Source organism: Macaca fascicularis, chromosome 11 (assembly GCF_037993035.2).
Source record: "Macaca fascicularis isolate 582-1 chromosome 11, T2T-MFA8v1.1".
Classification (NCBI taxonomy): domain Eukaryota; kingdom Metazoa; phylum Chordata; class Mammalia; order Primates; family Cercopithecidae; genus Macaca; species Macaca fascicularis.
In genome coordinates, this window is record NC_088385.1 from 56351340 (window position 1) to 56364698 (window position 13359).

Sequence of the window (13359 nt, forward strand, 5' to 3'; positions counted from 1 at the left end):
CATTTCTGTTAAGTGTTAGGTTAAACATACACAGCTACACGAAGAAAAGGGAGTACCAACTGCAACTTGTACAATGGCATTGATTTGGGGCATTTCGGTGGCAGGTTTTATCTTCCTGCATTAAATGCCAGATTTATTATTAGGAAAGTTGTTGATTTTAACCCACCCTCAAACTGATAAGAATAGAAATGTTGGGCTAGGTTGAGATCATGACTCACAGTTAAATCACTTGTGTGTGTGGTCACGGGCCAGAGGATGCAGCTTTGAAGCACTGAAATGACTTCAGTTTGGGTCCATTTTAACTTGAAAATTTGAGAATGTAGCAGAGATGCCTTCCACTGTTTTTCAGAGGTGAGATTTCGTTTACATTGAGCAATATATTTTGAGTTTCTAATTTGACATTTCAGTCCATTATTTTATCTGTACATTCTCTTTTTGAAAATGGAAATTCAGATAAACTAAAACCATTAAGAAGACATATTTCTTACTTTTGAGAAGAAGGTCCTTTAAGGCCAGGCATGATGGCTCACACATATAATCCCAGCACTTTGAGCGGATCACCTGAGCCCAGGAGTTTGAGACCAGCCTAGGCAACATAGTGAGATCTTGTCTCTATGAAAAATAAGAAATTAGACTGGGCGCAGTGGCTCACGCCTGTAATTCTAGCACTTTCGGAGGCCGAGGTGGGCAGATCATGAGGTCAGGAGATCGAGGCCATCCTGGCTGACATGATGAAACCCTGTCTCTACTAAAAATACAAAAATTAGCTGGGCATGGTGGGGCATGCCTGTAGTCCCAGCTACTCGGGAGGCTGAGGCAGGAGAATCGCTTGAACCCAGGAGGCAGAGGTTGCATTGAGCTGAGATCGCACCACTGCACTTCAGCCTGGCAACAGAACGAGATTCCATCTCAAAAAAAAAAAAATTAACCAGGCATGGTGGCATGTGTTATATGGCTATATGTAGTCCCATTTACTTGAGAGGCTGAGGTGGGAGGATCGCTTGAGCCCAGGAGGTCGAGGCTGCAGTGAGCTGTGATTGCACCACTGTACTCCAGCCTGGGCAATAGAGCAAGACCCTGTCTTGATATAAAGAAAAAGAAGGTGCTTTTAAAAATATTAATACATCTTTTATATTATAGAAAATTTTGGCTGGGCGCAGTGGCTCACTCCTGTAATCCCAGCACTTTGGGAGGCCGAGGCGGGCTGCTCATGAGGTCAAGAGATCGAGACCATCCTGGCCAACATGATGAAACTCCATCTCTACTAAAAATACAAAAATTAGCTGGGCGTGGTGGCATGGCCTGTAATCCCAGCTACTCGGGAGGCTGAGGCAGGAAAATCACTTGAACTCAGGGGGCGGAGGTTGTAGTGAGCCGAGATCGTGCCACTGCACTCCAGCGTGGTGACAGAGCAAGACTCCATCTCAAAACAAAACAAAACAAAAAATTTCAAATAGGCTAATGTAACAAACTCCCATCACTCAGCTTCAACCAATTATCAAGTTGTACCCAATCTTATTTTATCAAATTCAGAGCTCAGAGTTTTACTTAACTTCATCAGTTTTATATCTTTAGCTCTTTTCTCCCTGAAAATCCTGGTTCTTAATGACATGATTTAATTACTCATTTACCAATGCTATTAAGAGTTGCTTTTAGTTTTTTACATATTATAATTTTATTAAGTAATTGATGGGTTTGTAGTATTTCAGTCTTTTCCAATGTTGTATAATTAGGTCCTGTGAGTTATCTGTTATGTGTAGAAAGCTTTTTATTTACCTCATTTTCGCCATTTTGAGAGCTATAATTTTGTCATAGAATCACTGAATGCTAGAGCTGAGAGAAACTGAAGTTGATACAAATGGCAAATAGGTTTTATCTTGGGAGCTAAACCAATAGATCATTTGTAACTGTTGGGCTTTGGTGTTAAGAAACTTTTGTAGGCATGCTCCTGACTCCTGAGAAAGTGGGCCCTGACTGATTAGTGTAACTTGGGTCTAGGCAGCCCATGTGTGCATCTTTGTGGCAGGCAGTTGGGCTGAGTAAACTTGCTAAATACATCCAGGTCTCTGTAATACCTGGTGTAACTCTTTAAAATTTCTGTTTTTTTCTGACATGAATTTGGCTAATTCCTCAGTATGTTACAGGATTCTGTGTATATCAGTTAGGGATTCAGTTTGACTACATGGAACAGAGTGGCCTAAATAAATGTGAGTGTCCTTTTTTCTCAGGAAATGAAAAGTACAGAGGTAAGCAACCCAGAGCTGGCAGGACATTTCCAATATGACATTAGGGACCCAGGTTCTTCTATCCTTCTGCGCAACCATTCTGAGAGTATGCTTATGGTCAAAAGACAACTCCCTAGGCTCCAGTCAAGAAGGAGTAAAATGTTACATGCTAAGACTCCTTTAAAACACTCTCCTGTAAACCCTGCCCTTTGAGTTCTGCTTATATCTCAATGGTGAAACTGTATCACATGACCATTTCATCTGTAGCAAAGCCAGAAAATACAGATTTTTTTTACCTAATTTTGTTGGTACCCAACAACATTGGATTTCTGATAGCCCTGAATGTTCTTGAATATAGTTGGAAAGACTGTGTTCTATCAACTAACGGTCTTTGCTACAGTCCTCCCCTACCCAGTATCCCTCTTTTTTCCAAAATGAGAATATGTTCACGACCTCCTCAGTAGCAATACCTCCAAAGTCTCGTCTAGTTAGTTAATATTCAGCTGAAAGGCTAGGTCTTCAGAGTAATTTCAGATCTTCCAAGGATGGGATCTCATAAATTAAAAGAAAGGCTAAATGCCCCCTTCTCCAATATTACACAGTTGGAGAAAGAAAAGGATGATTATAGTAAAAATTCCCACTTGGAAGAGCAATGATCAAATCTTGCTGGTGGGAAGGAATAGCAGAGTCCCTTCCCTGGTAGTAGAGAACGTTCCTTGGGTGGTTTATCTGCTTCCAGGGAGGATTTCTTTGGTTCAGTTTCCACTGTAGCCCCTGTCTCTCTGGGAGATTTTTATTGTCTGTTCTCTGCCATGACCAAGTTGTATCCAAGTTGTATATCAGAAAGCATGCCATAGAAGGTGGTTCTTAAAAGGGTGTAACAATTAAATACCCATCACTAGGGAACTCGGTAAATAATTGTGGTATATCCCCATACTCATTGGCTGTTAAACAGAATGAAGGTGATCCAGATGTAGTAATAGGGAATAAACTTAAAAATATATTAAGTAAAAATAGCTAAGGTAAAGGAAAGACCATGTGTATGATATACTTCCATTTGTGAGAAGGGAAAAAGGAGAGATACATATGTATACATGTTGTGTGCACATAGACAATATTTGGAAGTGTACGTAAGAAATGGTGAACAGTGACGGCCGGGCGCAGTGGCTCAAGCCTGTAATCCCAGCACTTTGGGAGGCCGAGATGGGCGGATCACAAGGTCAGGAGATCGAGACCATCCTGGCTAACATGGTGAAACCCCGTCTCTACTAAAAATACAAAAAAAAACTAGCCGGGCGAGGTGGCGGGCGCCTGTAGTCCCAGCTACTCGGGAGGCTGAGGCAGGAGAATGGCGTAAACCCGGGAAGGGGAGCTTGCAGTGAGCTGAGATCCAGCCACTGCACTCCAGCCTGGGCGACAGAGCGAGACTCCGTCTCAAAAAAAAAAAAAAAGAAATGGTGAACAGTGGTTTCCTCTGGAGAGGAGACCACAAAATCAGAAATAAGAGAGATGCTCTTTTCATTTTATACTCAACTTACTCTAGATGAATATTTTTTATTATGTGTGCATATTTCCTTTTTAATTTATATGCATCTTGATAAAATTTTTTTGACTGGAAGGAGAAATAACAAATGATTTATGAGTGTTTGTGATTTATAAAAAAATGTTTACTACTTAACTGCCTTCAGAGACCCAATGGAAGGTAGAGACCGGACTTCTGATATTTTCATTATTTTCATTTTCTGGATGGATGGGCAACTAAGCCTTTGGCTGACCAAATACCTACTGCAAGGCTTATATTTCTAGTTCTTCTTTATCCTATTTAGCAGTAACATAAGGTTCACACTCACTTTTTCTCTACAGTGGAAATTTTGCTCAGCCGACAAAAGAAGGCTGAACTTCTAAAGAAGATGACTCATGTGGCTGTTCAAATGTCAGAGCAGCAATTGGTTGAGCTCAGAGCCGATATCAAGGTAAAACTTTCTGCTTTCTGCCTTTCTTCTTATCCTCAGGGGCTAAAGTAAGAACTTTTCATAATTCATGGCCATATCTAATATATTAAACTCATGATCTTCCTTTCCCAAACCTGGCCCTCTTCCAGGTCCCTTTCTCTGTAAGTGGTATTGTCATCTACCTAGTTATCCCAGCTGGAAACCTTAGAAAATTTATCCATTTCCCACCTTAAATCTATCAGCACACCCCATCCATTTGACTAAATCTCAGATCTGACCTTATTTCTTCATCTCCACCACCACCATTATGATCAAATTACCACCATCTCTTGCCTGGACTTCTGTAAGAGCCTTTTAACTGATTGTGTTCATCCATTCTGTCTCTGCCCCACCTGCCCCACCCTCCATGTAGGTTCCCCACACTACAGCATTCTGCTTCAAACTTTCTGTTGCTTTTAGGATAAATACTATAATCCTTAATCCGGTATGAAGGACTGTGTAGTCTTGCTCTGCCATTACCCTCAGTTCATACCATCCCCCCCGGTCCTCTGCCCTCAAGCAGAGAGCAGAGGCTGGAGGCTTCTACACTCCACAGACACACACGCTTTTCCATCTGTCCAAACGCTCTTCTCCCGGCCGCCAACCATAGTTACCACTCTTTTTTTTTTTCTTTTTGGGAGACAAAGTCTCGCTCTGTCACCCAGGCTGGAGTGCAATGGTGTGATCTCGGCTCACCGTAACCTCTGCCTCCCGGATTCAAGTGATTCTCCTGCCTCAGCCTCCCGAGTAGCTGGGATTACAGGCATGCACCAACATGTCTAGCTAATTTTTGTATTTTTAGTAGAGATGGGGTTTCTCCATGTTGGTCAGGCTGGTCTCAAACTCCCAACCTCAGGTGGTCTGCCTGCCTCAGCCTCCCAAAGTGCTAGGATTACAGGCATGAGCCACCACACCCGGCGGCTAATTTTTATATTTTTAGTAGAGATGGGGTTTCATGATGTTGGCCAGGCTGGTCTCAAACTCCTGACCTCAGGTGATCCACCTGCCTCGGCCTCTCAAAATGCTGAGATTACAGGCGTGAGCCACTGTGAACAGCCCAGTTACCACTCTTGACCTCCTCATCCTTCCTGACTTCCCCATCATATCTCCCCATTCTATGCTTTCAGAGCACAGTTAGGATTTTATGTGCATTTGCTTAATTTGTCTTCCCCACTAGATAGTGAACTTCACAGTGAGCTCCTGTCTCTCCAAGTGCCTAGCACAGCACCTTGGTATGTAGTTGGTCTTCTGTAAATAGTTGGTTGGCCAATTCTGATTGTATAGAGAAAAATTATCTTTGAGATATTTGTTGTAATCTTTTTACAAAAATCACTCAGGTTCAATATGTATACCTTTTAATTCTTTTTTGTTTTTTTTGAGACAGAGTCTCGCTCTGTCATCCAGGCTGGAGTGAAGTGGCGCTGTCCCCGCTCACTGCAACCTTTACCTCCCAGGTTCAAGTGATTCTTGTGCCTCAGCCTCCCAAGTAGCTGGAATTACAGGCATGTGCCACCACGCCCTGCTAATTTTTGTATTTTAGTAGAGACAGGGTCTCACCATGTTGGCCAGGTTGGTCTCGAACCCCTGACCCCAAGTGATCCACTCGCCTTGGCCCCCCAGAGTGCTGGGATTACCGCACTTGGCCAAATTCTTATGTAAAGAACAGTATTTCTGAGACTAAGCATGTGAACCTGAGGGAAATTGGGATATTCATGGATAGTTGTGGTCATTGGCATTCTAAATAATTGTTTATAAACTGGAAACTGCAAGCTGTGACAAAGGGAGTTGGCCTTCTCCACACCTGTGCCCTTTACCTCTTCTCTTTCTGAACACATAAGATTTATTGTCACACTGAGAGAACACTTGCTGTACAACAGTCTCTATAAAATAAAAACAGAGGTGGAATATCATCCAGGACCTTATAGGGATCCTTGCTATCATCTGACCCAGTGTTAGACCTGTGAAGTATTGTTCTCTCGCTGCCTCCCCTTCAACTCTATTGGGGTGAACTATCCAAATCATGCAAATGTTCAGTTACCATTTTCTATTTAACTAAAACTATATGATTAAATTTTATAGAAAGGCCTCCTCACATTGATGCCAGTCAGTCTCATTCAACTCTTGGGGAGAAGCCGGAAACCCCTTTGGAATTAGATGAGAATTCTGGCTCTCACAAGCTTCATCTGTTCCTCTTCCCACATGGCTGAAAAGCTGCTGGAAATATTTCTGCAGGCTGACTAAGGATCTGTTTCTCTCCACTTTTTCAGTGTACTGAAGTGGGTGCTGTGCAATTTAAATGTCTTATTTCCAGATCATTTTATTTCCGTCATTCCTATTATGTCTTTGACTCAACAAACCCTAGAATTTGTTTCAGAATTAATCTCAGACTGATATTACATGTCTGAAGGCTTTGTAACAAGAGGTTCGTGTGCTTTCCTAAGCCGCAACATACTCTGAAGTTTGAGGAATTCAAGGCTGGAAGGTCATTTTTCTCTCTCCTTTCCCTTTCAGTGCTGCTGGTTGCTTCCCGAGAATTCTGATGCAGAGCAGTATTAGGCCACCCCCAGTTAAGAGGAGTGTCCTGAAGGGTTCAGTTCTTCCAAATTATATGTAGGCCTTTCACTTTTCTTTTTTATCTCCTTTTCATCGGAAAAAAAAAAATGATTGCAGGCTACTTTAGACATTGTTTAATGAAATAGACCCCCAGAAGCACTTTATTCCTGACATGTTTCTAGTCCCACGATTTTTATAGCATGGTTAGTTTTTGACTCAAGGGGTTGGTTACTTCTCAGCTCAGTCTGCTTAAAAGGATTAAATTACTTGCAGCATAAACTTCTCATTTGCAAAGTTCACTTTTCACACGAATGATTTTCCATCTCAAGAAATTGTTCCTATTTCAAGGACTAAGAAATCCTACTTTATTATAAAGAGATTAAGTGGGTTTCCTAAGGAAGTTCCTATTAACACCAAACCATCTATCTAAATGGTATCATTGTAGCACCTTGTAAACATTTTTGCTGCCTCTGTTTCTGTATAAAATGGAAAGAAGTGGAGAATAGCCAAAAGTAGAAAGATGGCCCTCTACTATAAAATCTTCCTCCTCTTTTCTTTCTTTCTTTTTTTTTTTTTGTTTTTTTTGTTTTTTGAGACGGAGTCTCGCTCTGTAGCCCAGACTGGAGTGCAGTGGCCGGATCTCGACTCACTGCAAACTCCGCCTCCCAGGTTCACGCCTTTCTCCTGCCTCAGCCTCCCGAGTAGCTGGGACTACAGGCACCCGCCACCTCGCCCAGCTAGTTTTTTTGTGTTGTTTTGGTAGAGATGGGGTTTCACCGTGTTAGCCAGGATGGTCTCGATCTCCTGACCTCATGATCCGCCCATCTCAGCCTCCCAAAGTGCTGGGATTACAGGCTTGAGCCACCGCGCCCGGCCCTTTTTTCTTTCTTTACATTTTCTCTTGATTATATCGAATGGGCTTTGGCCATCACGTAGCATTTCATAAACTTACAGACTTGCCTTTGGGCTCTTGAGAAATTGAATAGATTTATTCGATCACCCAGCGTTGGTCATGTGATGGCCATTTAATAAACTTTGAAGCAGTAAAAAGACAATTAAAAATGATTGTTTTGGCCGGGCGCGGTGGCTCAAGCCTGTAATCCCAGCACTTTGGGAGGCCGAGACGGGTGGATCACGAGGTCAGGAGATCGAGACCATCCTGGTGAACACAGTGAAACCCCGTCTCTACTAAAACTACAAAAAACTAGCCGGGCGAGGTGGCGGGCGCCTGTAGTCCCAGCTACTCGGGAGGCTGAGGCAGGAGAATGGCGTGAACCCGGGAGGCAGAGCTTGCAGTGAGCTGAGATCAGGCCACTGCACTCCAGCCTGGGCGACAGAGCGAGACTCCGTCTCAAAAAAAAAAAAAAAAAAAAAAAAGATTGTTTTATCTGTATAGTAAGTTATGGGTTCCATGGATGATGTTTGTCTAACCTGGAGGCCTTTCTTTGCCCTTTCTCCAGCACTTTGTTAGTGAACGTAAATATGATGAGGATCTGGGACGAGTAGCCCGGTTCACCTGTGATGTAGAGACCCTAAAGAAGAGCATTGATTCATTTGGACAAGGTGAGATGGTGAGAGGGTCTGGGCACTACAGTTGGTGATTATTAATAAGAGACTGACATGCTGATTGTCTTCGTCCCGATTCCTCATTAGTGCCTCTTGTTTGCTTGCTTTTGTGAAAAGTAACTCTGGGATGCTTATGAAGTCCATGGGTCCAGATACTTTGAACTCTGAGGACAAGTATTTGCCAGCTCCTTAAATGTGAAAGACTGTTTTTTCATGCTGAATTGAGAGGTGCATGATATGTGGTATAAAGAGCATGGGCCCTTCCGTCAGACCAAGTTTGGATCCCTGCCTCTATAGTAACCTCATTTTACTCCTCTCCAAAATGCAGATAACAGGCCAGGCGCGGAGGCTTACATGTGTAATCTCAACAAATTGGAAGGCTGAGGCCAGAGAATCGCTTTAGCCCAGGAGTTCAAGACCACCCTGGGCAACATAGCGAGGTTCCCATCTCTTCAAAAAATTAAAAAGAAAAAATTAGCCAGGTGTGGTGGCACATGCTTGTAGTCCTAGCTACTCAGGAGGTGGGGTGGGGGTGGGTAAGAGGGAGAAGATAGTTTGAGCCAGGAGTTTGAGGTTCCAATGAGCTATGATTGCCACTGCACTCCAGCCTGGGCACCGGAGGAAGACTGTGTCTCTAAATAGGAGAAAACAATACTTGTCTTGCCTAGAACATAATAGACCCTTAAATAATAGCATTAAAGGGTAAGGGAGTACCTGTGAGGTGAGAGTTTCTAGTGACCTGTTTGTCAAACCCTGAACTTTAGCTTCTTTGTTCTTTCTGTCTAGTATAAAAGTGAAATATTGCCAGGCGCGGTGGCTCACGCCTGTAATCCCAGCACTTTGGGAGGCTGAGGTGGGCACATCACGAGGTCAGGAGATCGAGACCATCCTGGCTAACACGGTGAAACCCCATCTCTACTAAAAAATACAAAAAATTAGCCAGGCGAGGTGGTGGGTGCCTGTAGTCCCAGCTAATCAAGAGGCTGAGGCAGTAGAATGGCATGAACTCGGGAGGCGGAGCTTGCAGTGAGCCGAGATCGCACCACTGCACTCCAGCCTGGGCGAGAGAGCGAGACTCCATCTCCAAAAAAAAAAAAAAAGTGAAATATTTAACCTGTGGCAACAATTATAAACTCATTGTTAGTCCAGGCTTAAAGCCAAGAAAAAAAATCTAGAGAGTGGTTTTAAACCATTGGAATTCTAACACAATTTGAACTGAAAATATTAATATTTGTTCAGTTAAATAGGTACTTTGAATTTGGGATTAATTTTGCAGAAAGAAATTTGGCAATATACGTGTTTGTTGTAAAGATTAGTGCTATTCATATTTAACTGATCTTGATTATTTATACCTTGTATCATTCAAAATTCTTTAAAAAATTTAGTAAAGATTGTATGTATGTACCTTTTTCTTTCTTTGCCAAGACTGTACTTTAGAATGTTTCTTGCATAGGAAACTGAACATATGGTCTATACTATTGTTCCCAGGTTTAGTCAGCTGCTAGAGCCATAGCCAGGAGTTTAGGTAGTACCAGATCCAATCCCAAGAAGTCATTAGTTGGTGGGGAATGGGTAACTTTGATGTTAAACTCTTCTCTTGTTTAAGAATTCCTTTACAAAGCAGTGGGGCTTTGGAGGAAGTGGAGGAAGAGGGCAGAAGGGAGATTTTTCTTCCTGTTACCAGTTTTAGAGGTTTTTCTTTACTTGAATAGACAGTTCTTTATCTTAAATTGCTCATTGTGAAATTGAGAAAGTAGAAACCTTACCCATTGTGCTGTTCCATCATATGATCATATATTCCTCATATTTCTGTTCCAGTGTCTCATCCAAAGAACAGCTATTCAACCAGATCCCGATGTAGCTCAGTTACATCTGTGTCCTTGAGTAGCCCAAGTGATGCCTCTGCTGCTTCCTCTTCCACCTGTGCCTCTCCTCCCAGCCTTACAAGTGCTAACAAGAAAAACTTTGCACCGCGAGAGACTCCTGCAGCCATAGCAAACTCCAGTGGCCAGCCCTACCAGCCACTTCGAGAGGTAACCTAGCTTCTACGCTGAGCGTGTTAGGAAGAAAACCCTCCAGACTGTCAAAGCTTAAAAGCTGAGAGCTCAGTATATTATCTTCCTTTCTTTATTCCCATTCCACGCCTGTTTTGAAACCCTCCAACCCGAGTTAGTTCCTGAGAAAGCATTAGATACGTATGTTCCAAACTGCCAGCCAGTTTAGATTTCCTGTTGCCAAGAACTGCTGACTTTCTTGTGTTGGCAGCGATCCCTGCTGTTGTAGATAGTATTGCCTGGTAATTAGTCACACTGGGAGTCGTGCACCCGTCTCAAGGTAGACAGGCACCACAAGTGGCAGTTTCACCAGTGTGCATCTGAAAGCAGCAACTCCCTAGAAGGACAATGTGGAATTTACAGGGAAAGAGAGAGTGACCTGGTGGGGATGGGGGGAAAACACTAGAAAGCTGAGGAGTAATCCCATAGGTTCTTCTCCTGTTTGAAGAATAAACACAAGAGCAATCCAAGGCAGTACCATCAGTAATTCTTCAGAACTGGTATGACGTTTGGAATTGGAGGACAAAAATAAAATCCCATACCATAAGCTTTCCGGATTATATTTTGAAAGATGTGCTGAATGCCACAGCAGCAAGCTTTAATCTATAGTCATGACATTTAGTAAAGCAGGCCATAGTGATGTTTACTTTATTATTCCAAATGTTTATTATCTTTACCAATGGCCTTTTATCTGAAGAGTTCAGACATAATATAATATACTTGTCCAGTTGAGGACTTGTAACAACCCACAGAATGTTCTTTCTTCCTTATCTTTCTTCTTGCATCCAGCTAAAGAAAAGTAAATTCTTCAGTGGAGAAGAGCCTAGGCATGAAGAGCAGGGAAAGATGGATTAGTTCTGAAGTAGTGGCTAGGTTGGATCGGCTGACAGAATTCTTTGAGTCTTGAGAGATAAACTGAGTCCCAAGCATGGAATACCACAATTCTGCTTTCAGAATACTCTTGTAAAGTGAACGAATGGGGTACCATAATGCTAGAGCACCTTGAACATTGTATTCTTTTATCTTTAGGTATTGCCAGGGAACAGACGAGGACAAGGCTACAGGCCACAAGGCCAAAAGTCCAATGACCCCATGAACCAAGGGCGGCATGACAGTATGGGTCGTTACAGAAACAGCTCGTGGTCTTCATCTGGTTCCAGGTATCAGAGTGCTCCATCTCAGGCACCAGGAAACACCAGTGAAAGAGGCCAAACTCACTCTGCAGGGACCAAAGGAACTGGAGTCAGCATGGAGCCAAGCCCTCCCATGCCTTCATTCAAAAAGGGGCTCCCCCAGCGCAAACCCAGGACCTCTCAGACTGAAGCCGTGAACTCTTGAGAGAAATTCCAGTTGGCCTCTCTCCTCTCTCCACACAATTCAACTTGATAACTGGACTTTAGGAAACTTAGATTTAATAACAAAAAGAAGTTTATGCGTATTGCTTTTTGTGCCATTCTAAATATTGTTGGTTTCTTGTCTCCTTATTTCCTCTTTACCATTTTTGGAGGGGAAGCTATTTTTTTTCCTTGATCTTTCCCAGTGATATGGATTAAATCTGGTTGGTCATTTCCACCAGGAATCAGAGGCAGCTGTTACCAGGTTTCGGCCTTCCAGTTGACCCCTCCACTGTCCAGGCTGTCTCAGGAGGAGGTGAATCAGAGCTAGTCTGTCACCTTTCCAATCTAAGCAGAAGCCACAGGTGCCTGACAGGTTCCCTTCAACCATTTGACCAAGAGAGGCAATGAGGGGATCATATGCTGCACTGGATTTGCCAGAGAAGGGAAAGTTTAATTAGTGAAAAGGAAAGAACACTAGGAAACATTTGAGAACCTGCCTCTATCCCAGAACGTGCCTGAGATTTGACACTCAAATCAGTGTTTAGTCTTCTGCTTGGCACCATAGCTTAACCTGCAGTTTCTTCAAAATGCCTAATGCCTTGTTTCCTATTACCTTAGATTGCAAACCAGTCTAGGGAAGTCTATGGGAAAATAGCATTTAATTAAAGTTAAAAAAAAAAAAAAAAAGATTGGGTGCGGTGGCTCACGCCTGTAATCCCAGCACTTTGGGAGGCCAAGGCGAGTGGATCACTAGGTCAGGAGTTCAAGACCAGCCTGGCCAACATGGTGAAACCCCGTCTCTAATAAAAATACAAAAATTACCTGGGCATGGTGGCGTGCGCCTGTAATCCCAGCTACTCAGGAGGCTGAGGCAGGAGAATCGCTTGAACCCAGGAGGCGGAGGTTGCAGTGAGCCAAGATTGTGCCACTGCACTCCAGCTTGGGTAACAGAGCGAGACTCAGTCCCCCCCAAAAAAACAAACTTTTTTTCTGTTTGAATGTTTGGAGACTTTTTTTGTTCTCTCCCTTTCCTGAACCCTATTCTGATCCTGAACCAAATTTATAGCAATATAATTAGTGTTAATCTAAGGCATTACTCATCAAAAAATTGCTGCAATCAATCTTTATAGTTGAATAAATAAAAACAGCTGCATAAATATTCCCACATTTGTTTCATAGGAGCAAGTGGTTTCATTTCATTATGTTTTTCTTTGGGCCTCATGGGGGTAGAAGTCACTCAGCTTGTTCCAGGATTAGATGAGGGTATCTGATTCCCAAGTCATTTGTCTGCCACCGCTGTGTAGCTTCAGAACCAGATTAAAATGTGAAAGCCTGGATGAGCAAATGCAGTTGTTCCTAGTGAGAAAGGATCATAGGATAGGGAATGGTGACTTTCCAAAGGAGAACTTAACCACTTTAGGAAAACCACAGCTCTCCAGGCTCTCCCAGGTAACCAAAGGTTATAATGGCACTGCTCTTCCCAACTCCCTGTCCCTTGACTGAGTACTGAACGTAATTGAGCTCTTGCATGTAGCAGGTGGCATGGGTGCCAGACCCTTCCACCCCGCACTCACCCCCAGCATCTGTGATTTAATCACAGCAGATCTTTTCTTTCTCTGGCATGTGTTCTCCC

General features: G+C 43.0%; 1 protein-coding gene across 6 annotated transcripts in view; it reads left to right on the plus strand.

The window, feature by feature from the left end:
• Positions 1-12413, plus strand: part of SPATS2 (spermatogenesis associated serine rich 2) — a 169502-nt gene extending 157089 nt beyond the window's left edge. For all 6 annotated transcript variants that reach the window (XR_012420217.1, XR_012420218.1, XM_015430882.4 and 3 more), the window contains 4 exons: positions 4089-4198; positions 8230-8332; positions 10154-10368; positions 11419-12413. Coding sequence is in view for 4 of the 6 variants with exons in the window: in XM_015430882.4 (XP_015286368.2) it covers positions 4089-4198; positions 8230-8332; positions 10154-10368; positions 11419-11727 (737 nt within the window). In the remaining 2 variants the exon portion in view is untranslated. The remainder of the gene's footprint in view (positions 1-4088; positions 4199-8229; positions 8333-10153; positions 10369-11418) is intronic.
• The last annotated feature ends 946 nt before the right edge of the window (positions 12414-13359 follow it).